Below are 23,600 nucleotides of genomic sequence, written 5' to 3'. Positions count from 1 at the left end.
ATGACAGACCACGGGATACATAACACATATTTATTTAAAATAACATACTAAAGACGCGTGTCTCGTATAAACATCTTTTAAACAAAATGTTACAATAATAATTAAATCAAATTTCATGACTTTTCGTATGTTCACGTAAACGTTCCGTGCACGCTTATTATAATAGTTAGACTAGTTGGTAGTTTAAATTGAGATAAGCAAATTGGCGCAATCAATTAGCTGTTAGCAATCTTACGGAATTTTATTTCCATATCTTAATTGCTTTAAAGCAGTTAAAAAAAAAATTAGTAGTATTTACCTTGGTTTCTGCCAATATTATCAATCGAATTGGTCCGTCCTTCTGTCCACCTTTGCCAGTCCTGAAAATGACAAATAAAAAAAAAACAACAAGGAAAAAAAATTCTGTGCATCCTCATTCCTCGTTGATCACCTGTCAAATTCTAGCTAGTCTCTGTCCGCTGTTCGCGCCATTTTAATTGTCAACAACTCATCAACATTCGTCTTACATAGATTTTAGATCTTATCTTTTTTTTTTGTACCTAATATTTTCGTATATTAATTCGTTGAATAATTTCTTTCAATCGGTGACTCCGGAAAAATTAATTTATTAAGCTGTGTTATTAATTAGAAAAATGCATGTTCGAATGAGATTTTATGGACAGCCCGAAGCCGTTCTCGTAGTTGAGTCAAAGCTTACAAAGATCGAACATTTCAGACTTGTAATTAGAGATAAGTTCAAAGTGGCTCCTGAACTGCAACGTTTAATTTACGGTGGAAAGCTGGTGAGTTTTACTGCAGCTAGGAGAAAGATCTTCATAAGCAAATTTATTTTAAGACTTGTGTCAACAAGGCACAATCAGTCTTGCCGGTAACGGATTTTCGCTAATAAACGAGAAGGCGCACATTGTAAAATTATAAGTTCCTATCATCTAAATGGCTCTGTTATTTGCCACGATCCAGTTGCTTGGGCTGCGTAGAGTGTTGTGTGTAATCTTGTGTTGCATAGAAGCTTTTTGAATATTTTACTATCATACAATAAAATGGATCACTGTCTTACATATACACTTACCCGAACGGTTAACCAATCCAGTGTAAGTACTAAGGACCTAATGTTGTCAGTTGAATATACACCAAACGTTACTGAACTCGCATGTAATTGTATGAGCTTACAAAATTCAATAGCCTGTGTCACAAGTTGCACGCCTTTACACTGTTTAAACTGTATTTATGTTATGGGTTTTAAAATCAAATGCCTATTGAATATGCAACATGCATGACTCTACTTTAGCCAGATGCCAGAATCAACTGTGTATTCTAAACTCTTTTCTATTGCAACTTCCCATTATTCTAACTAATAAAATAACATGATCTATAGCAGAACTTCCGAAACTATACTAGTAGCTTGAACATGAAGTGTTTCTTATTGGATACATGTTAGTGCTTGACTGGGATCTCACAAATATTCATGTTCCAATCGTAAGCCATCCCCTATTAATCTCTAGCTGCTCAAACACTATATATAAATCCAATCCTTTGAATATTACATAGAAATTAGTTTACGAGAAGCTTTCTCGTTTTCCTGATGCTTAGTTATAAAATCGGAAGTTTCGTAGTTAGTATAGTTAGGCAGTATCCAAAAAAATATTTTCTTATTTCAAATTCCTCAATTTGCAATAAGATACATTTTCAGCAAATGCCTATTGGTAAATATATAATTATAAATATAATTTTTTTTATGTTAAACAAAAAAGAAAAGCAATAGCACTGTGTTAACTCTCATTACTACATCTTCTTTTTCTTAAACTTCAGAGCTATGCTCTTGTTGGTTTAGCCTTTTCCAACTTTCTCTATCCATAGGCCTATCTTTACATCTTTAAAACTACCCACCCCAACCTTTTGTTCTAATTGTCCCCCAAAAGCCAGTTCTAGACATCCTCATCCTCTCTTTCCATCTACTTTTCCCTGAATAAACTTGCGCAAGAACTGGCAACAAATTGCAAATATAGAGTGCAAGCATGGCATCTATTCTAAACAAAACTTAACCTTTTCATAAGTTGTCACACCTCAAGGCACAAATAAGTGATTTATGGTATATGTAAGGAGATGGAGACATGTTCATGCTCATATATTTGTCAGTAGTTTGATATTACATAGGTAAAATTTGTAATTCAAAAATGGTTTTATATATGTAGATCTATTACATGCACTTGAAGTGTTCAACTAAATCTAGGAGGGTTTCAAACGTGTCCTAGTCTAAGAAGAGTCCATAACAAACTTAGCCACAGGTTTATTATTTTGTTATCACAAATAAAATTAAAATATAGCTATTGCTATTTGCAATTCATATCCTAGGAGGGTATCATACTAGGATTTTTCTATAAGCTTATGTTTTATATAAACTTTGAACTTACTGAAAGACATCTCAAAGATTCCATCTGGTAATTTGTTATAAAATAATATACAATTTCCCTTGAATGAATTACTCATTTTATGTAGACTAGTAAACTGGCCTACATTTTATGTAGACTAGTAAACTTGCCTAATTCTGCTATTTAAATTGTAACAGTCCACTTTCTTTTAAACTTTGTTATATTTTTAGGTACATAAATTAAATTTTCAAATAAATATTATTTTAACCTCTAAAAATACATCTCTTAAATACTCATCTCATATATTGCACAAACAGCCCTCTTCAGCAGTACAAAAATAGAATCAATATCAGCATTACCCCATTATAATGTGCTGTAGGACCTAATGTTGGCAAGTAACTAAAATACTACTGGCAGTTTCTATATTTGTCATATGAAGTATCTTTTTAACTCTGTATGCTTCAGAGGTATACTACATAACCCATTTTTGGACTGATTAACTTCGACTTTCAACTCCAGAATGGACAAAAAGTTTTAATATAACTATCATTTTTCAATATTTTGTAGCTTGAAGATGGTTATACATTCCATGACTACAATATTAAGCTTAATGACGTCATACAATTGATTGAGCGAGTACAACCAGTTGACAAACAAGACAATGATGAAGGAAAGAACCAGAAGAAAGATAAGGCTCAAGAAGAGAAGACTGTAGAGTATACAGGTTAATTTCATTTAAATTTTTGATCAAAATTGGCAGCAAGATCTATCTGCACTATCCACAACCATCCTAATTTACCTAATCTTTTTTGCAACAAATATGCAACAAGTTTGAAGACCATGACCAGTTTTTATACTCATAGTACAAAGCTGAATACTATTTGTTTGTATGTTTAAATTCGCTAATGCAATTAACTACCTGTACAATTTGTTTATTTTAGACAGCCTGTGCATTAAGGAAATGTAATGTATAGGTTATATAATATGAAATTGTAAATCAAAATTATTCAAAGCCCTATTTATATTCTACTAACAAATACCCAAAATATTTTTTAGGCTTACTTGCTTCATTGCAAGCATGATGATACTTTATAGCTTAGAAAAAAAAAACTATATTTAAGTAGTACCCAGACAAGTCATCAAAGACCTAGGGTGCAAATAATAAATACATATGTGTAAAAATAAATAACTAAGAATGTATACAAATAAATAATATAAAATGACGTAAATTTAAAAGACTGCTAGAGTATATTTGCCAATATTGGAATGCCCGTTCAGGGCCTAATGTTTAATAAATACCTACATATGAACTGTATTGTGTGCTAAGCATAATAGCAAAAAATAAATGATCATAATGTAAATAATAATGATATAAACACAATACCATATCACCATAACATAGTCAATAGGTAAAAGTGGGGCAATGCTTTCTATACAATTGTGTGCAAATTATGTAGTATCTCATAAAAGTTTCACTTGTTTTATGAGGTACAATAGGAAGTCAAAGCCAAAGTCAAATATTTCTTTATTCAAGATAATTTATCATGTAAAATATGACAGAAGTGAGTTAATGGCAATAACTAAATTCGTCAACTTAAAACTTAAGCTAGGAGGGTTCCAAACACGAAGGAAAGGGTCTCAGATGAAGCCCACACTACATGTGTACAACAAAGGTACACTGCTTCTGCTAATTGCCTATAACTAAGCACTTTTTGTGAACTTGCCATTGTCATCTTCTCAGTTTGTAATGTATAGACCCTACTATGTAGAGTCTGCGAGAAATGTTAGGTTAGATTAGGTAACATCACCAGAAATCATATTTTTGTATTGCAGTTGTTGAGCTTCCTCAGCTGTTGTTTATTACTAGATAGACCATACGCTTATGCATTAGTGCAGGGCTGTGAGATGATAAGAGATGGTGTTTTCACTCTCTCATGTCTCTATTTTTATCCTGGAGTTGACTTATGGTAATGATTTCCCATACCAATATCATTGTTGCATTACATTAATGAGTGTTCAACTTCTAGATGCCACTAGCACACTGTATGAAGTGGGAGATCTTATTGATGCAAAGCACAAGAGTGGATACTGGTTGGAGGGCACAATAATTAGGATAGTACTGGATCCAGAATTACACAAAGATGACAAATCTTCAAGAACCTTGGAAAAGGAAGCTGAAGAAATTTCTGATGAAAATATTTTATTCAGAGTGAAATTACATCATGAGTAAGTAATACTGATAATGCGATAAAGTGTCTAAAAAGTTAGCCAATTATATAAACAGATCAGTTATTTATCCCTTAGATCTTACTTTGTTTTTATTTCAAATAGATGCCAAAATATTGTTAGACATATCCAGTTTGATAACTAAATTAAAGTTTATTATTTTTAACAGTTGTTCTAGGTTAAAGATTTTCTATGAATTGTTCTTTTGAATCTTGGAGTTGTGATGTAGTTTTTAGACATCAAAAAAATATAAAATATCTATTTTTTACCTAACCAAAACCTTATATCATGATTATGCATTGCAGTACCGACGAGGAAGAAACTTTCTGTAAACTGACAGAAATTAGACCAAGAGCCCGGAACGAAATTGATGCTGAAGATGTTCAAATAGGGCAGATTGTTATGTTAAACTATAACATTGATGACCCAGGAGAAATAGGTGACTGGTAAGTTAAAACATAAATTCCAATCCAATTAAACCATAAACTCTTGTTCACAATACAAAGGGTAATATTCTATATGTACAACAATGAAGCTCTTGTTTTTTAAAAAAATTTAACTATAGCAGTTTTATATAAACATTTCAGTTCAATTCATTGAATGTCAATTTTTAAAGAAATTTATTAATGTGTATAATATGTATTAGTAAATATCTGAAAAAAATTGAATTCATGGTACCTATTTTTCTACTCACACATGTTTGTATATAAAAAAATATAAATAAATATACAATGACAGTAAAAACATCATCTAACCTCAAAGTTAGCATAGTGTTGGATCAGTTGGAATAGAAATATTACTTATATACCAAATGGCTAATATTACTTTGGGTCTATGCTTCTTAATTCTGTCTCCTATGACGGAGGAGGCCTTTCAGTGGAATGTTGATGATAATGATATTTTTTTTATTTATACTATGTATTTGTTCGAAGGTATGATTTCAAAGTAGATGAGATAAGAAAACGCAGAAAAAACTATGAGCTCATCGGTACACTGTACTTGGGTTCCGAATCAGTGCCACAGAACAATACAAACATACTGGTAAAAGACAAAATATTTACCATTGAGGAGCCAGTGCCTTTGTCAGAAAGAAGTGAGGCGTATATCAAAACGATTGCAGTCGCACCACCAAAAAGTATGTAAGCCCAATTAGAAAATGTTTTATTTTTTATATAAGGCATAACCAGCTGGTCTTTTAAATAATAATATGGCTCTAAAAGATGCATTTGTTTTAAGATCACAGACAGAAAGCTACATTTTATTTTATTGTATAGGTATTATTCCCACCTAGTATCATAAAGATAAAAGTGCACACAATGTTCTGCTGAACCATAACCCTGATCCCAATGAACTGTTGCTAATCTCAATGAAAATAATGTTGATAACAAAAAAAAAAAAAACACCTGGCTTAGTTTGTTGTGGGCTTCTTCTTAGACCAGGACGCGTTTGGAACCCTTGTAGCTTTAGTTTTAAGTTTACGAATGTGGCTATCGCCATCATCTCACTACCCTGTGGTTCTTATGTACGCATCAAAAGTGCCACCCGTGGGCCTACATGAATAAAGATATTTTTGACTTTGACTTTGACTTTGAAATGAGCTATCATATATGATATAGATAGCTTGTATCCTGGAGATGGGATCAGACACTTTTTTCCGGGAAAATATAGGGTTCCTATGGGATTCAAAATAACAGTATTTGTTTTGTAGTACACGTTACCTATCAACAACTGAACTAATCTTAACTTAATATTTTAATATTTAACATACAAGAAATTCCAAAACAGCATATATGGGTCATCTAAATACTAACAGAATCTTGTTAATATTTCGTTTATGTTTTTTAGGAAGCCAACCGATTATCTGTAAAAAGTGTGGTGATGATGAAAGCAGGCCTTGCAAACGTTGTGGTTGTTATATATGTGCTGGAAAGGATTTGCCTGGAGAGGTAATTTGTTTTAACATTTTTAAAGGGCTAGAGGGTAACATATCACAGTTGACAGGAAGTTTGTAGCCCAGGGACTGGGCTAGGCTGAGAATTATGGTAGTATTCATTCGACTGTGAGATGATGATAACAAAAAAATAAACCTGGCTACTTCTGTTGTGGGCTCTCAGACAAAGGTGCATTGGAAACCCTCCTAGCTTTAGTTTTAAGTTAACGAATGTAGATATCACCATCACCTAACAGTGGTAACGTGTCATATGTATGAACACTTCATAAGTGCCTGTGATAAGGTCCACATGAATAAAACATTTTTTTTGAAATTTTTATCTTGCTGCCCTGCCCCGTATCAAAATGTTCCCAACCATCGAAAGCTTTGGCTTCACTTTTTACTTTTGCGAGTTTGTTTATCGGTAATGCACACATTAAAAAATGCGTAAAAACAATTTACAGCGAGCACCAACAAACAACAGCGAGGTTACTATAAAATTGATGAATTTCTTAATGACAAGGTTGCTAGGAAGCACACCAGTCCGATTACATCTCTCGCAAGACATTATTATATTTAAATATATAATTAAAATATATAAAATTAAATTATAGTTAAAATTATGATTTTGAAAAAGAGCAAATGCTGTTTTTGTTGTCGGATTCTTTTCATTAGAATCTGCATTCTGAGCCAGTGGTAGAGTTACGTTCTTATATAACCTACTTGAGTTTGAATTTCTTTTAAATTGGCTCTCGGAAAATTGTATGTATTGTTTTCAGATAATCCTCTGCGACGAATGTGATAACGGCTTTCACCTCAAGTGTCTGAAACCGCCTCTAATAGCTATACCGGAGGAGGATTGGTACTGCAACACTTGCAAACGAGATCCAAATGATGTGATAGCGCCGGGCGCCGCTAGACAGACGAAAAAGACCACTGGCTCTGAGACTACCCGAGACTGGGGACGTGGGATGGCCTGTGTTGGTACGCTACTTTTTTTATTGATGCAACTGTAGTATAAAACATGTTACTGAGTTTCTTGCTGGCTTATTCTCGGTAGAATATGCCTTCTTAACCGGTGGTAGAGTCTCTACAAACTGGCAAATTTGACGTTTAATAAGTCCTACTAAGATAATAAGACATTAGGTCTGGTAAATAAATATACTACGACAATAAACACATCGCCATCTAGTAAGGGTAGCTTGTGTTATGGGTACTAAGTTAGCTGATGAATATTTTTTTATGAATATAATGCACATAAATACTTATTATATACAGATAAACACCCAGACACTGAAAAAAATTCATGTTTATCACACAAACATTTTGAAGTTGTGGGAATCGAACCCACGGACTCAGAAAGCAGGGTCGCTGCCCATTGCGGCAGTCGTCATACTTAAATCTGATATTTAATTGCTTAAATCAAAAATGCACATAACCCTGAAACGTTAGAGATGCGAGACGGTACACCCGAAAGGGAAGCCGAAGCCTTACCCCGTAGGGTACCACGAGTTGCACCGCTTTTATAAATTCAAAATTCTAATTCAAAAAATTCAAAAATATTTTCAGGCAAAACGAAAGACAGTGCCATGCCAGCAGATCACTTCGGTCCCATACCAGGCATGGAAGTTGGTATGATGTGGCGATATCGCATGCAGGTAATTGTTTATTTTCTTATTTTTTAAGACCATAGATATATGGAACACACTGCCTCCTGCAACACAGTTTAAACTACCGCAGGAGACAGGGCTTTGCACGAATACGTCGTGAACTGTAATTGTATACGTTTTTCTGATAAAATAAAAAAAAAAAAAAAAAAAATTAAAATGTAAATTGTAAATTTTTGATGTTGGAAAAGAGCAACTGCTGAGTTTCTTGCCAGCTTCTTCTCGGTAGAGTCTTCCGGTGGTAGAGTCATTACACACAGAAAGACTTGACGTTTCAAAAGTGCTTATATTAGGCCTACTTGAAATAAATGAATTTTGAATTTGAATTATGAGTTGTGTGAATCCAGCCATCTACATGTCCTTCCATCTGTCAGAGCCAAAGCCAATTTACAAAATAAAAGAGCATATTTGGACTTTCATACAAGTGTATCAAATTAAGACTTAAAAATTGTAAAAAGTTAAACTATTATTTTTTACATTTACAGTTAATTTTATTTTAAAACATAATGAAAATGTAATGACTAAGTAGCTATTTAATAGGTACTTGTCCAGCGGCCTTTCTCCAAAGCTGCTTCTATCTTACAGGGCGGTAATCTGTTGTTAAAAACAAATAATAATATTAATCGATTGTTATGTAGAAATTTTAAATAATCTTTTTATCTCTGTTAACATATATATTTTTTTTAATAATACTCAATTTATATATTAATCAATAGTTGTATTATGTAGAAGTAGGTGTTACTTTTATATTTCGAAGAGCAAATGCTCGTTTATAATATTCGTTTTTTTATTTATAAAAATAGCACATAACTCGCTATATATATTTTGTCTCTTGGAATTCATATGCATTCATATTTTTTTATTATGTTTATAAAAAATGGAATAGAAATCATTAAAAATAATATATGGTTTCTGCAATGTTACAATAAAACAACAGTTAGGGCTCCAGACTGAGGAATTTAAATATAAAAAAAAAGTCACACACTGTGACAGCGTTGGAAGGTATATAGGGATATGAGCCCTATAACCATAGTTGAGTGGCCTCTTTTATGACTGAGGCATCAGTGGGACATAACTCAGACTGATTGTCATAATACTTAATGCAAAAATTTATTTAATTTCAGCTCTCGGAAACTGGGCTACATAGGCCAAGCGTCTCAGGGATTCATGGTCGAGACGCCTTGGGTGCCTTTAGCATAGTATTATCCGGTGAGTGCATTTGTCTCATATATTCTAATCAATAATAGAAGCGGCCATAGCGCAGTGGCTAGGAGCTTGACTTCACTTTCGGGGGACCAAGTTCGAATCTCAGCACGCACCTCTTAACTTTTCTAAGTTATGTGTAGTTAAAAAATTTCACTTGCTTCGACGGTGAAGGAAAACATCGTGAGGAAACCTGCATGCCTGTGAGTTATTATGTATGTACATAATGGTCTTAAAGGTATGTGTAGACCACCAATACATCCGCACTGGGCCAGCGTGGTGGACTACGGCATAGACCCTTCTCATTGAGGGAGATTACCATCCTGCCGGCAAGACGTGCTGCCAAGCAATTTAGTGACTTATGGGTATAGGTGCAATATAACTGCTACAGCCCTATACGGTGAGCACGCCACTACCCCAGATAATATGTGACGACGCAATCTAAGAGAGATTGCGTCGTTACATATTATCTGGTGAGATTGCAGTCAAGGGGTGACAGCTGATAAACTTGACAGCCCTTCTACATATTAAGACCATAATCACAAAATGGATGTGGTGTGCACTGTGCAGTTCTACTACTCTCGCGGTACTCTCGAGTATATGCATTAAAATCTTTGTCTTATTTATTCATAAGACACACCAGCAATTAATTTTAACTAAATTAATAATAAAAAAAAAAAAAATTACAGTAATCAATTATAGGTGTATACAGCATTATCGTTGTTAGGTCACAATTAAAAAAAAAATTAAAAACTTGAATAAGTATCTAAAGATTACTGAAAATAGTAATGTAAATATGAATTAAGCTATTATAACAGATTGATTAGTAATATTAAATTAAAATTAAAATTTATAATTACGATTATTTAATAGATTAAAGAGCTAGTGCATGAAACAAGCTATTATATCTGATAACTTAAAACCGAATTGGTATTCCTTGGTCCAAACGAAGATAAATATTTAATTCTAGGTAATGGAATTTATAACTGAGTTCAAAACTACTTTTTGCTTGGAATCTGTGAAATTTTATGTAAATGACAAAGTTTAAGTTCAATTAGAAAATCGTTATTGTATATCTATATTTATACTGCCTTATATTAGTTCATTTTATGCATACAAAGGAAATATATTTTACAATTTACCTTAACCTATAAAATCATAGTATAATAAAGAGCAGTAGAAATGAAAGCCTTTTAATTGTCATCAGGTGGTTATGAGGACGACGTAGATAACGGCAACGAGTTCACGTACACCGGAAGCGGCGGCCGAGACCTCTCCGGTAACAAGCGCACGGCGGAACAGTCCTGCGATCAGAAGTTTACACGGGAAAATAGGTAAGATTGCGCACTAAAGTTCTTACAACCAGCCTAAGAAAGGCCTCCTAGTCGGTTTCCTAGTAGAGTGTGCCTTTTAATGACGGCAAATCAGCAGTGGCGTGCACAGGAATTTGGACCAGAGCAAGCATAAAGAAATAAAATGGCATAAAATGGCGAAATCCTCATCCGCTGCCAGTTACATAAAAATGTTTGGGTAGCCAGCGCTTTTTTGCATGTATGAAGTGCACGGCACTGCAAATCAGAATATACCTGTCACCACTATTCCCCAGGGTGAGGCGACTGAGGGATTTCTAACAGACAACGGGTATCAGCGTCCTCACCAACCCAACACCAATTTTTCTCTCTTGTGAGAGATGAAAGCGAAGCCGAATGCTTCCAAGCAAACTTTGCATTAAGAAATATATTATAAAGATTCGAAAATAACAAGTCTTCACCCAAGATTGCAAACAATTTCTTTGTGATGGTACAAGTGGTTATACTCGTACGTTTACCAATTACAGAGCCTTAGCTCGTAACTGCGCTGCGAAGTCAGTAAGTGAGGACGGAGGGGATGCAGGCGCGAAGTGGCGTGAAGGGAAACCAGTTCGCGTCATGCGCTCGTACAAGATGCGCAAGGCGTTTCCCAAGTACGCACCGCTTGAAGGCATACGGTAAGTATCGACATACCTGTGTACCCTTAGTCCAAGATTTACTCACTCGCAATCGAGTAATCGTTTTGGAGTATCAAAGGGATCTTATTTATATTGTGTTAAAGCTCAAATTTGTCTGTAATTCTCAGGATTTCACAGGATTACAGGATTTTCTACTTTGAAACTGTTACAATAAGGCCCATTTTACTTTGAGCTTTAGAGCTTGATATGCGAAAACGGATCCTCGATTGTGTTCTACTGTTTCGAACCACACTAAATCTAGTGTTAGAACAATTGTCCACCAATCAAAGACTTGCGCATGTGTTCAAGTTACTTTGTCGCTAGCTGCAGTTCTCTATAAAAATAAGCGTGGATGAGAGAATGACGAATGGGAAAGGAAAAAAGAGAACACAAAAAAGAAAACGTAGCCTGATCAAAACGCTTCCCCCTCCGAGAAGGACGGCCATTGAATTTAGGAGGATTTCGATGACCACAAATGTTTTTATTACATGGTTGTCGCACTGGCCAGCAACAAGAGCAGTTCGTCAAATGGTGCAAGCAGCGTTTCGCGTATTTAAATAACGTTAATACTATGAAGTGTTTCACATTACACTTCATTAACCTAAAAGTTTTTGTTTCACTTTACTTCATTCCCTATTGCCTATCAGCAAGCACCAACCAATTTACTTTTGATTTCCAGGTATGACGGAATTTACAAAGTAGTGAAGTACTATCCAGAAAAAGGTCTTTCTGGTTTCCGCGTGTACAAATACCTACTGCGTAGAGACGATCCTAGCCCAGCACCTTGGGAGCCGGATGCAAAGCAGTTTTCTATTGTCGTAAGTACATTTTACTAATAGTGTCATAAATATTTATATTAAAACTAGATGTGCCCTGCTGCTTCGCCTGCGTAATTTTGGGAGGCAGCGTACTGCTACATAGTCTACACCTATAGTCATATACGAGATTTTTAGATATTTTCACAATTATTTTTCTTTCATTGAAAAGTATACTATATTATTTCTAATACCTCCTAGAATATGTATAAAAAGATTTATGAAGATCAGTTCAGTAGTTTTCGCGTGAAAGCGTAACAAACAAACTTACATTCATTTATAATATTAGTAGGGAGTAGGGATTCAGAAAATGTAACTAAGAATACACATGGCATTCAGTTATAATTAAACAACTCGCTGTTGCCCGCGTTTATTACGGTTTTTTACAAATTCTGTGGTAAACGTTTGTTTCCCGGGATGAAAAGTATCCTATTTTACTACATTCCTTTCAAATAATTCCTTTCAAAATTCCTTAGTTTGGGCGTGTAGAGGAAGGAAAATGGAGGACTGAAATTTTTTTTTTTTTTAATGGAAAAAAAATATAACATATTTTGAACCTTAAGGCTTCTCGACTAGTCTGGACATCTGTCTAAAATGACAGATTAGGTTCCAAAAAATAAAAACAAACACCATTTACAGATTCGATGTACCCGATGGTACCCACACTAGGTACTCCTGTTTCGTGGTCGCCATTTACAATTTAACAATTTAAGTTTATGGTTTATAATCCTTATTATATTAATACTTATTACGGAGTTGTGAGATAAGTTGTTGGTACCATGTTTGTACATAATGTTGCATAAAATAAGTATATGTATCTCTAATATCTTTTGGGTTATTTAGGTACCATATATCTCCATCTATGGTTATCTATGGTACCTAAATAATCCAAATTATATTACTACTATATATATTATATATATTATTTATCTTCAAAGGGCCTAACGTTAAAACATATGACAAAGTTGTAATTGTGTTCAAAGTATTGTTTTAAATGATTAAATAAAAGAGCAACAGCAGAGTCTCTATCCATTTGATTCCTTGGGGAAAGAAGGCTATCTACTCTATAGACCCACAACACTGTTCTAATGCATGTTGGTAATACTTTAATAGTATGTCATAAGTAAGGAAGAATAATATTCATGAGAATAAATTATTATTCTTAAGAAACCAGGTATTTAGCTTCAATATTATATTTATAAATATTAATTACTAATTAACAAAATGATCTTAAGTACCATCCTGTATATTGTTAGATTTAACACCTGGTTCTCATACACTTTTTTTACATGCGCCTGTTTTTCTAATATTAAACAATGACATCAAGTTTATTAAATACCTAACATTCCAGTACCCAGATGGCTACTTAGAAGCCGAAGCACAAAAACTGAAGCTCAAACAGACTAAAAGTAAAACCAAAGATACTAAAAATGGATCGCCCGAGAGTACTACGAAGGCTTTGAGCGAGAACAATCACAAGCCAACACGCAAAAGCAAAAGATCCACAAACGGTAGCAAGGACAGCAAAAAGACAAATGGCGTAGGGAAAACAACGGGCAAAAGACGCAGGATATCCTCAAGCGAGGATAACACGCAGAGTTCAGATGAAAGCAGCGACAATTCTAGTAAAAGTAATACAAGGAATAGTAAGGACACCAGTAGGAAATCTGTTACCAGGACGAAACAACCTGATGTATCATCTCCCGCAGTAGAAAAATCGCCTAAGGGCACAAAATCTGATGATTCAGCCAAAAAGGTGGTCAAACTTGGTTTCGCTAAAAACGAGAGTTCGAAACAGAGCAATAAGAGTGAGAAACGAACGAGAAAACGGAAAAACTCCCCAGATGATAAAACCTGTCAGACCAAACTCACGTTCTCTCCGGTTAGTAAAAAGGTCAAGAAAAATCTGGATTCTTTCACTGAAGGTATTACTTCTCTTCTGTATTCTATTATCTTTAAACTTGTCCTGAGTAGCTTTTTCATTACTGAGGATTGTTATATCGATATTGCTTGCTTGATTATATTATGACTCCATCTACTCCGAATCTTTGACGTATGATACTGTAGACGGAACACTATAGTGCTTCCTCCACATGTTTCGTCCAAAGTCTCAGTCTACGTCCGCGTGGCCTCTTTGCTTCGATCTTGCCCTTCGGCATCAACTTTTCGATACTGCTCGAGTCTTTTCTGGCTATGTGACCGAAGTACTCGAGTGTTTTCCGCAGACAGATGGTGAATAGACGAGCTTGCATGCCCATAATTTTTTAACAGGCTTACAAAGAAGGAGGTTCCAAATTATTCTTTTTTATGTTTGTCAGCTCAGAGCTCTGTCATTTATGAATCGATTTGAAAAAGTTGGTCCCATTTTCATCAGGTCAAGATCTGTTTAAGGGATCCTAAAGAAATTACTCTTCAAATATTATAGGGATACTTATAGCAATTTGAGTATTTTTATAAGTATCTTGAGCATTTGCTATCGAAAAGCACCATTTGGTCACTTGATGATGGCCACGGATGGCCAGCGGAACTACAAAATAGTAAAGTATAACACTGGTTGCGCTTCGATTATGGGCTATGGTAGGTAAGAAATTTATGCTCGTCACAATAAAAGAGCTGATGGTGAAGTGCCGGGAGAACTCCTCAAGTATTATCACCTTCAAAATAGGTTCTCATTTTAGTACCTCTATTTATAGATTCAAAATCAAATTCGGACGAAGAGAAGGAGAACGTAAAGCTTACTGCGAGTGAACAGAAGGCTATTGACGCTGACGAGTTAAACGCTAAACTGTGGGGCGAATGTCTTGAGATCTGCCAGCAACAGAGCAAAAGGGTATGCTATTTTGTTTTTTATGCCACTATAAGTAAGTCCTTGACTGCAGTCTCCCTTGGTGGTAAGGTAGGTGATATGTGATATTTGGGGGTATGGTAGTCATACCACTAATCAGTTTCTACGCGACATTGCACCGGAACACAAAATCGCTTAGCGGCACGTTTTTGTCGGTAGGGTGGTTACTAGCCTCGGCCGAACCCTCCCCAAGACCAGACCAGAGAAAATTCAGAAATTATAAATACCCAAATTGCCCCTGCATGGAATCGAGCCCGGGACCTCCTGTTTAGTAGTCAAAATGTTTGTAAATATTAATTATTTTTAACCGACTACCAAAAGGAGGTGGGTATTAATTCGTCACATATAGACCGATTTGCAACGTTCTTTATTTTTTTTTTTTATTGGGGTTTATTACGAAATGGTTCCATTTAAATTTCGTATACATGTGATGAAGAGTTTCGGAGACAGATAACGGAACTCAAAAAATTACAGCAAATCAACCGCGATTGCTGCTAATGCATAAATATGAATTGTTTATGCCGTCACACAACGTAACATAACGCCTGCATAGGGTATACTGAATACATCTAATCCTTTCGAGTATACGAAAGCATTACGCAGATGTATATTATATATCGGGGTGCACCCACCTTTTCTAACAAAGCTAGATGCACATTTTTTAGATGTAAGCACATAGTACACCTGCTTGATTTATGCAAAAAATTATTAAAATTTTAGTTGGCATAACATTGTGCGTCTCTCCCGTCGTCTGGTTGCCAGCTTCGGTCTAGACTAGTTACCAGCCTACTGGCAAAGTCGTGCCGTCACGCTACGATGCCGCGTGGAAGGGTTTTAATATAACTGCCATATGCCACTGCACTGCTATTGTGGTATCTTAGACTAGACTAGACTTCTTAGCCTGCTTTACGATTTACTACCAGGTGAAACTGCAGTAAAGGTTTTTTGATCCACTACATGTTAGACCTTGACTGCAATTTCACCTGGTGGTAAAATGATAATGCATTATAAGATGGTAGCGGGCTAACCTGTTAGGGAGTATGTTCATCATAACCCTTATTAACTTGAGGATTAACTTGTAGTGGAATAAAAAAAGTGAAACTTATCCAAAGTTGTCAAAAAACAAACTTTTCTTAGACATAACTGTATTTATGTAAATAAAATAAGTTACTTTTGTTAAATTTTTATTTAATGACATAAGTGTGTGAAGAGAAAAGTCGTTATGTATGTCGTAATTTACCTTAATTTTTTTTCAGGAGTTCATAGAAAATGTGATGCAAGTTTTCCGCTGCATTATATGCCAGGGATTGGCCGTTTCCCCTGTAACAACACCATGCCTTCATAATTTCTGCTTTGTGAGTATAATTAGACAATAGAATAGAATAGAACAGAAAACTTTATTGCAACACAACAAAAAAAAGGAAAATACAAGGAAAACAGTAATAGTACTTAGTGCTAGCGTGCAAAGGCGGCCTTATCACTAAAAGTGATCTTTTAAAGGCAACCTGAGCGTACGAAGCCGATAAAAGAGTGGAAAATGGATGGTGCATAAAGTAAGTTACAAAAAAAACAAAAAAAAAGAAATGTAATATAAACTTACATGAACATACATACTACATTTACATATTAACTACACAAATACCAACATAAATTTATATATACTATGATAGATATATGTGATATATATTTATGCTATTATAAACTTACATACTACTCAATTACATAGATAAGTAATAATTCTTTAAGCGATGTTTAAACAGGTGAATGGTTTCGGAATGACGTATTTCCCAGGGGAGCGAGTTCCACAGTGTTACAGCTTTAACAGTGAATGACTCGTTATAGCGCTGAGAGCGAGATAAGGGAATCTCAAGCTTGTTGTCATTCGCCGACCGGAGACAATATTATAATTTGGCTACATTATTTTCATATAATGTAGCCAAATTATAATATTGCCCCACCATGCCTCTAAAGGAAACCATGTTTGAACATAAATCACAACATTCTTGATTTGATTTCCGGGTAGAGCCTAAAATAGTTTCAGTAGTGTTATAAATAAAATAATATATTTGGTTTAATCATTTGATCTCAAGGTTTACATAACATTGTCTTGGTAATATAAAATGAGTTGTTTTTTTGAAGATTGATATTTTATGCCTAATGAATTTTCGGCATAAAATGCGAGCCTAAGATGGTGGCAGGCTAAAGTGTTAGAGGTATGCCTGTTATATCATCATTAACAGTTTGTAATGATTAAAAAATGAGATCATTCCGAATGGAACATTTAAAAATGGACGTCAAAAATGTTTTTTAATCCTATTGGCTCAACATATATTTCAAGTTTACGTACAGCCTACTGTGTGTTCTGCAACTTCAGGATTTATTTGAAACCGTACGGGGCGGTTCGGAGTTTGAAAGTAGGTACAGTTTACTGGTGGCATCAAATTAGGTTAGCATGCGCCATTAAATCACTGAATAATCTAATACCGACTCTGACCGACCCTAATATATCGAGTCTGTAATTATGGTCTTTCCTAACGGGTTTAACCATCACACTGGAGAGTCAGTTTGGTGATCGCAGTAGACGGTAGTAGTAACAGCACATATAACGCAGCTAAACACGGTCTCAATACATTTTATAAAAAAGACAAATACATGTATATTTATGTATATATTTATATATACTAGCGGACCCCAGCGCCATCTGTCGGGCTATTTGGTGAATCTTAACCATCCAAGGTGACACCCAAACGTATACCAAAAAATTCATTCAAATTGGTCCGGCCGTCTAGGAGGAGGTCAGTGGCATACACACGCACACATAAAATATATATATAAAGATATATGTAACAATATTTATTTTTGTTTTACAGTCATGCATGAAGCGGGCCTTCAAAACGACAGTGTCCAAATCCTGTCCGTACTGCCGTCAGAAATTGACAGATTTCGAGCTGACTACCAACGAACAACTTATGACCGCTTTACGCACAATCCTACCGGGCTATGACGCTGGACAGAAGTAAAGTCACCATAAAGCTGGATCCACACGCAGGTACATGCTCGACGAGCAAGCTGTACAGTATATCTGACTGGTCTCTGTTATTGCCATCGAACATAGAGAGATTACATACGACATAGATTAATAATAAAGACAAGTGTGCTCGACCAATGAACTCCATATTAATTTGAACTTAACACACTCCCTTGACTTGTCTTATATTGAAATAGTGCTATCATTTTTAGTTTTAGTTAGGGGATATAGTTTAAAAGGTCATCCAATTTAGTATATATATTTATATAGAGATTTGTGAACAACAGAATTATTGGCACTATTCTTTATAACATCTACGCATCGGTACCTAAAGTCCTTAAAGTATAACATGTTTAGAATTGTAGTTGTTAGCAATAACTGTATATAACTTGTTGTAACGTCAAAACAACAGTTAATTTTAATTCGTAGTAAAAAAAAACTTGCCTATGATGTGTTACAAGGTTTAACAACCAAAAATTGTAGAGTTTGATAAATTAATACGCTAAATGTAAATCGACCGGATCGATAAATAAGAAATCAATTCATTTTTATATGAAATACAGTAGCTTTTCTCTTTACAAGAAAACACTCTCAAATTCGTCATTAATTTTATATATCATATATTATTTAAAGTCCATGATAGTTCCAGCGATTCTAACGATGAGGACAATACCGACTTAAAAGGAAGAAGTTGCACCATTTAGTCACTACATTCTTTGTGACATTATTGCATTAAGTATTGTTTATTTTTAACTTAAATAAATATATATATATATTATCTTGGATATTATGAAATGGTTTTAAAATCATAGTCTGTTTTACTAATCATGTCATAATTTAAGTAGGTATCTCAAGAAATGCCTTTTTTGTAGATGTAATTTTTATTCTATACTTGCATTTTGAGTCTATTTTTTAAGTAAAATTATGTTTTGAACATTGGTGTTGAATTACAAACCTAAACGTAAGGTTTATGTTTATTACGACGTATTACATTACGTCGAAAGACTTCCTCCCGCGTGAATAAAATTTCTTGATCTAACACATAAAAGTGTAAGAACTTATGCTTTGTTCTAATAAAGGATGATAATTATGACAGCTCGCAGACGGGATATAATTTCCTTACAACTTGAAGGTGATAGTTGCACGGCAATACTGTAAGGTCAGATTCTCATTTGCGATACAAAACATTGGTTATTTCATTTCATTTTTGATTCAATTATTTCCATCTATGAATTTTTACATGTACACATCATGCATTATGAATGCATTATGATAATAATATCGTATGTAATGATTTCTAATTGTTTAAACTTAAATAATTTGTTATACAATGTGTACATAAAAGCCGAAATAATACATTCATTGTCTCTGAAATTTATCTGTAACTAGATGTCTAAATGTTAACTCTAATAGTTATTGAGTAAACCATTGCCACTGTTACTGAAATAAACTGTGGCACTTTATTAGGAACGCGTCGCGTAGCGTAGGTACTATGCACGCGTCGATCTTTTATATGTCTAGGGTTGTCATAAGTTAACACTTAGAATGTTTTGAATTCGTTTGTATGGAAAAAAAATATGCTCCCTTTGATTTAATATTTGTACAGGATGATTCCATATGAAATATACTTATGGAACTAACAGTATTTCGTAATTCCGCTACACGTTGTATAAGTAACAGTTTATATGCAATGAGTGGGTGGTACCGAACAATGAAGTACGATATTATCTATATTATATTTAACCGAAAATAAAAACAACACATTCATACAATTCGCCTGCCAAAATAATCATCCTAAATAAAACAAAGCATAGTGTTTGTTTCATTTCTGAGTACTTCATAAAGGTAAAATGGACCTAATACGCCTGGTTTTAAAGTCGTAGATTCTGTTATTTTGTCTTTTTTTTCTTCTACATTCGTTACGGTATGATCTCTGGTTGTAAGTGTGTACAAGAATAAGCTTAATAGCAAGGTAATTAGGTTCAATTTAATGAAACTATAATGGGGTATATGTAAATCTGACTCTAATGAACATTATAGTACTTTTTACATCAGGCAGTGATAAAGAGTATAAGACGCTGCAAATGTGTGTGTAAGCGATTAAGTGTTGCGATGCGATGTCGCGTAGAAACCAATTAGGAGTATGACTACCATACTCCCTAACAGGTTAGCCCGCTACCATCATAGACTGCATCATCATTTACCACCAGGTGAGATTGCAGTCAAGGGCTAACTTAAGTGGAATAAAAAAAAAGCGCGAGAGTTCTCAGTACCGTCCGAGACACGGTTGTCGTCGCCACTACGTTCTACGCACACATTTGTAGCAAGTTCGCTTAACTCGCGCCATTAAAGAATAGATTTATAAAAGGTGGCCGATGTTCGCACAATGACGGGGTAATCAGTGGTGTGCATAGAGGGTATGAACACAGGGGATGCAGATGATATAAAATGAAAAACCTCCAGTAAGAGTTATAAAAAAAATTAAGGATAGGCATTGTAAGAGTTATAAAACCCTACCCTTGAGTATTTATAACTCGGACTGATGATTTCCTGCACTTTATATCATCTGCATACCCTGTGCATACCCTTTATGCACGCCACTTGGGGTAATATAGTGGTTGGTGGGTCGTACGAGGCGACTTAAAGAATATAACGGAGAAAAGGCAGCACTGTGTACCTCTTGGCTACTACTACTCACCAACCGTCTGCTCAGATTACAGGAGGCCTTTAGCTATCCACTCTTATAGACTATTCATGATACAAAATATTTATTCTTTAATGGCGGGGGTAAAGCATCACAAACAAATACCATCGCTTTGATAGATTAAAGAACTATATTTATGAACATTAGACATTTACTAAAGTTTTTCTAGAACGCAATTTAATGAATTCAGTTTAACTGTAGGTAGTACTTAAACGTTTATGCCTTGTTGTGCCTTGTTAAAGTTAAATTATGTATGCGTAAGCAATTAATGTAAATGGTTATTGACCTGCTGACAAGGGCAGTGGTGCACTTCATACGAGCACAAAAGCACTGCCTATCCTAAATTTTCTGTATGTCTCATGAAGCAGAAGATTTTCTGCATTTAATGCCATCTTCCTTCTATTTCATCAGCGACTCTCGGGCAATCGACTCTTTCACCAATTACTATAAGATTGATGTGAAAGGCATATACTAATTTTCGGCAGCGACTGTAGGAGAGCCGTAGCTTAATTGGTGAAAGCGCTCAACCCGCGATTGCCCGAGAGTCGCTGGTTCAAATCAAAAAATAGAAATATTTACATGCATTTTAAATTTATAAAATTGATAATTCCTCCAAGTGTAGGTAAAAACACTACTAAAAAATTATAAAAATATCTTCCTTCTATTTGACCCGACGCCACTGGACGCGGGTATGTAAAACCCCCTTAGTGTGCATTTATTGTAGACTATTTTTTTTTTAAATAGTAATTGTGGACGGACAAATTTAACGGCCCGACAGACGGTTTGTGGAAAACAATCGCCTATATAAAGAGCAGCAATTCGCAGGGCATGCAAGGAACACATCCTAAAAAGTTTCGCTCTGTGTTATCAATATAGGTGGTTGTTATTACCCTGGAAGCCACGTAATCATATCGAAAAAAATAAATGATGCTTGCCAGCAGAAATCAGCATTTACAGATTCTCCATTGTCACTTGCTTTAAGAAGTGGCAACAATCGATAGTCATACACACGATTATGTATATTATAACATAAAAATCTTATTCATGTAGTTTTAGTATGACTGTGCAATTTCTTAACTTTTTATTGTTAAGGCTAAGATACATGAGACGCCCGTATTAAAAATGTAAATGGGGCAAAATCATATATGATAATTTCAGATGGAATATAAATATGCATAAGATTATGATAGCCCACTTTAAATGACGTCAAATAATTGATAATTTAAAATTTAAATACACATGGCGTCTAGTTAATGTACTTATTTACTATGTTTACAATGAATGGGTTCGGAATGAATGAATGTTTGGAGTATATAAAATTGCATGCTGCTTTTATTAATATTGCTTGTAAGAAAAATATAAGCATTATTATATTATTGACGTATTGGTCCGAACCCAAAACCTTTGAATGCTTATAACTTGTTTGAACTCTTACAATTAAAAAAGTTTGCGAGGAGACACGTACACGTACATTATTAATTTGACGTTTCCAGTGTTATCAGATTTTAATGGCAAGAAAATAGAGTTGCGAGTAAGTCATATGTCTACTTACAAGAGTGTGTCATTCATACGATGCGTGGATCTAAACTAATTTTTTTAATGTCTGTCTTAGTAGTATATTGTGATAAGTTATTAATAAATATCTATTGGCATCTTTCTATAACTAATATTTAGAATTATTATTATGAATATTAGGTATCCTATTAGCTTTATGCAATTGAGTTGAATCACTACTGCGCTGTAACATCACTTTTAAAATAAATGTGACAACATTGTTTTATAAAATGACAGTTGCAACTGTCAGTTTACTCCAAAGAATTCCGACTTAAGGGGCACGGGAAAATTAATCTGTAACGTACAAATTAATTTTCCCGCGTAATAATACTAATAATACTAAGTTATCTATAATAATTATTTTAAATATTACTGTAGCACACTGTATGTCACCTTTATTCGGACAGCTAATTAGGAAAAATGTTTTATTTACTTCGCCGACTGGTAGCATGTTAAATAATTAGGATTTTATTTTGTATTAATATTTAAAAATTAAAACTGATAGTGTTTCGCGTGTTATGTGATATGAGAACAATCGTTATTATTTAATAATTATGTAATGTGTAGAAATTAAGTCAATGATACGAAATTTAGCATTTTTTATTGCCATGGTTGAATTGTGATGACCGTAATTTGGTTGGTTTACATTTATTATTTTACGCACTGTGCTTTTAATGTGGTCAGCAAATGGATGAACTTCGTAAATGTTGCGTTCGGGACGTAGATGATGCGGCATCGTATTTACTTTTAATCCAGGTTCGGAAAATTGCGCGAATAACTTTTTAGGTATTCGATTAATTTATTTTATTTTAAAAATAAAACAATAGGTATGATGACTAATTTAACTTTGAAACTGCCCTAAGATGTTTGGAAGTATCTACTGTATTCAAAAAAATACTTCCTACGCTCGCTGGTTGTCACCAAATTAGAGCTTTGGCTTATGTATATGTTTACAAAGATTTGACGTCATAATTTGGAAATCAGCGTTTCACCTGTCATGGCGGGACGCTATATTTAGTAGTTTTATTTAATGATATAAAATACCATCATATGTGAGTAAAAATAAATTTGTCATAATACACGAATCCAATATTTTAGCGATATTGTCCCTGAAAAGGTTGATCAGCACTGGGCGGTTTAGGTAAAGCCTAAATAGGCATCATGATTTCATAAATAGAATAAAATTTCTTGACGCTTGGTCGCGGAGTTCCATCCAGTGCGTTTCAAACTTGGGGCGTTTTTGTACGAGCCACCGCAAAGCACGATTCGCCA

At 34.5% G+C, this 23,600-nt stretch overlaps 1 protein-coding gene across 1 annotated transcript; it reads left to right on the top strand.

Annotated features, from left to right (window-relative positions):
• The first annotated feature begins 581 nt into the window (after window positions 1-581).
• LOC120636612 (E3 ubiquitin-protein ligase UHRF1-like) lies at window positions 582-18,153 on the top strand. Its single transcript, XM_039908160.1, has 16 exons — window positions 582-782; window positions 2,937-3,093; window positions 4,397-4,595; window positions 4,901-5,041; window positions 5,528-5,730; window positions 6,441-6,541; window positions 7,305-7,509; window positions 8,095-8,183; window positions 9,317-9,401; window positions 10,603-10,729; window positions 11,233-11,382; window positions 12,062-12,200; window positions 13,549-14,122; window positions 14,891-15,027; window positions 16,299-16,397; window positions 17,913-18,153. Exons 1-16 carry the CDS (start codon window positions 633-635, stop codon window positions 18,060-18,062), a joined length of 2,706 nt encoding a protein of 901 aa, XP_039764094.1. The 5' UTR covers window positions 582-632; the 3' UTR covers window positions 18,063-18,153.
• Window positions 18,154-23,600: the final 5,447 nt, after the last annotated feature.

The sequence above is a fragment of the Pararge aegeria genome, chromosome Z (genome assembly GCF_905163445.1).
Source record: "Pararge aegeria chromosome Z, ilParAegt1.1, whole genome shotgun sequence".
Lineage (NCBI taxonomy): Eukaryota > Metazoa > Arthropoda > Insecta > Lepidoptera > Nymphalidae > Pararge > Pararge aegeria.
This window is presented reverse-complemented; position numbering and strand designations above follow the sequence as displayed.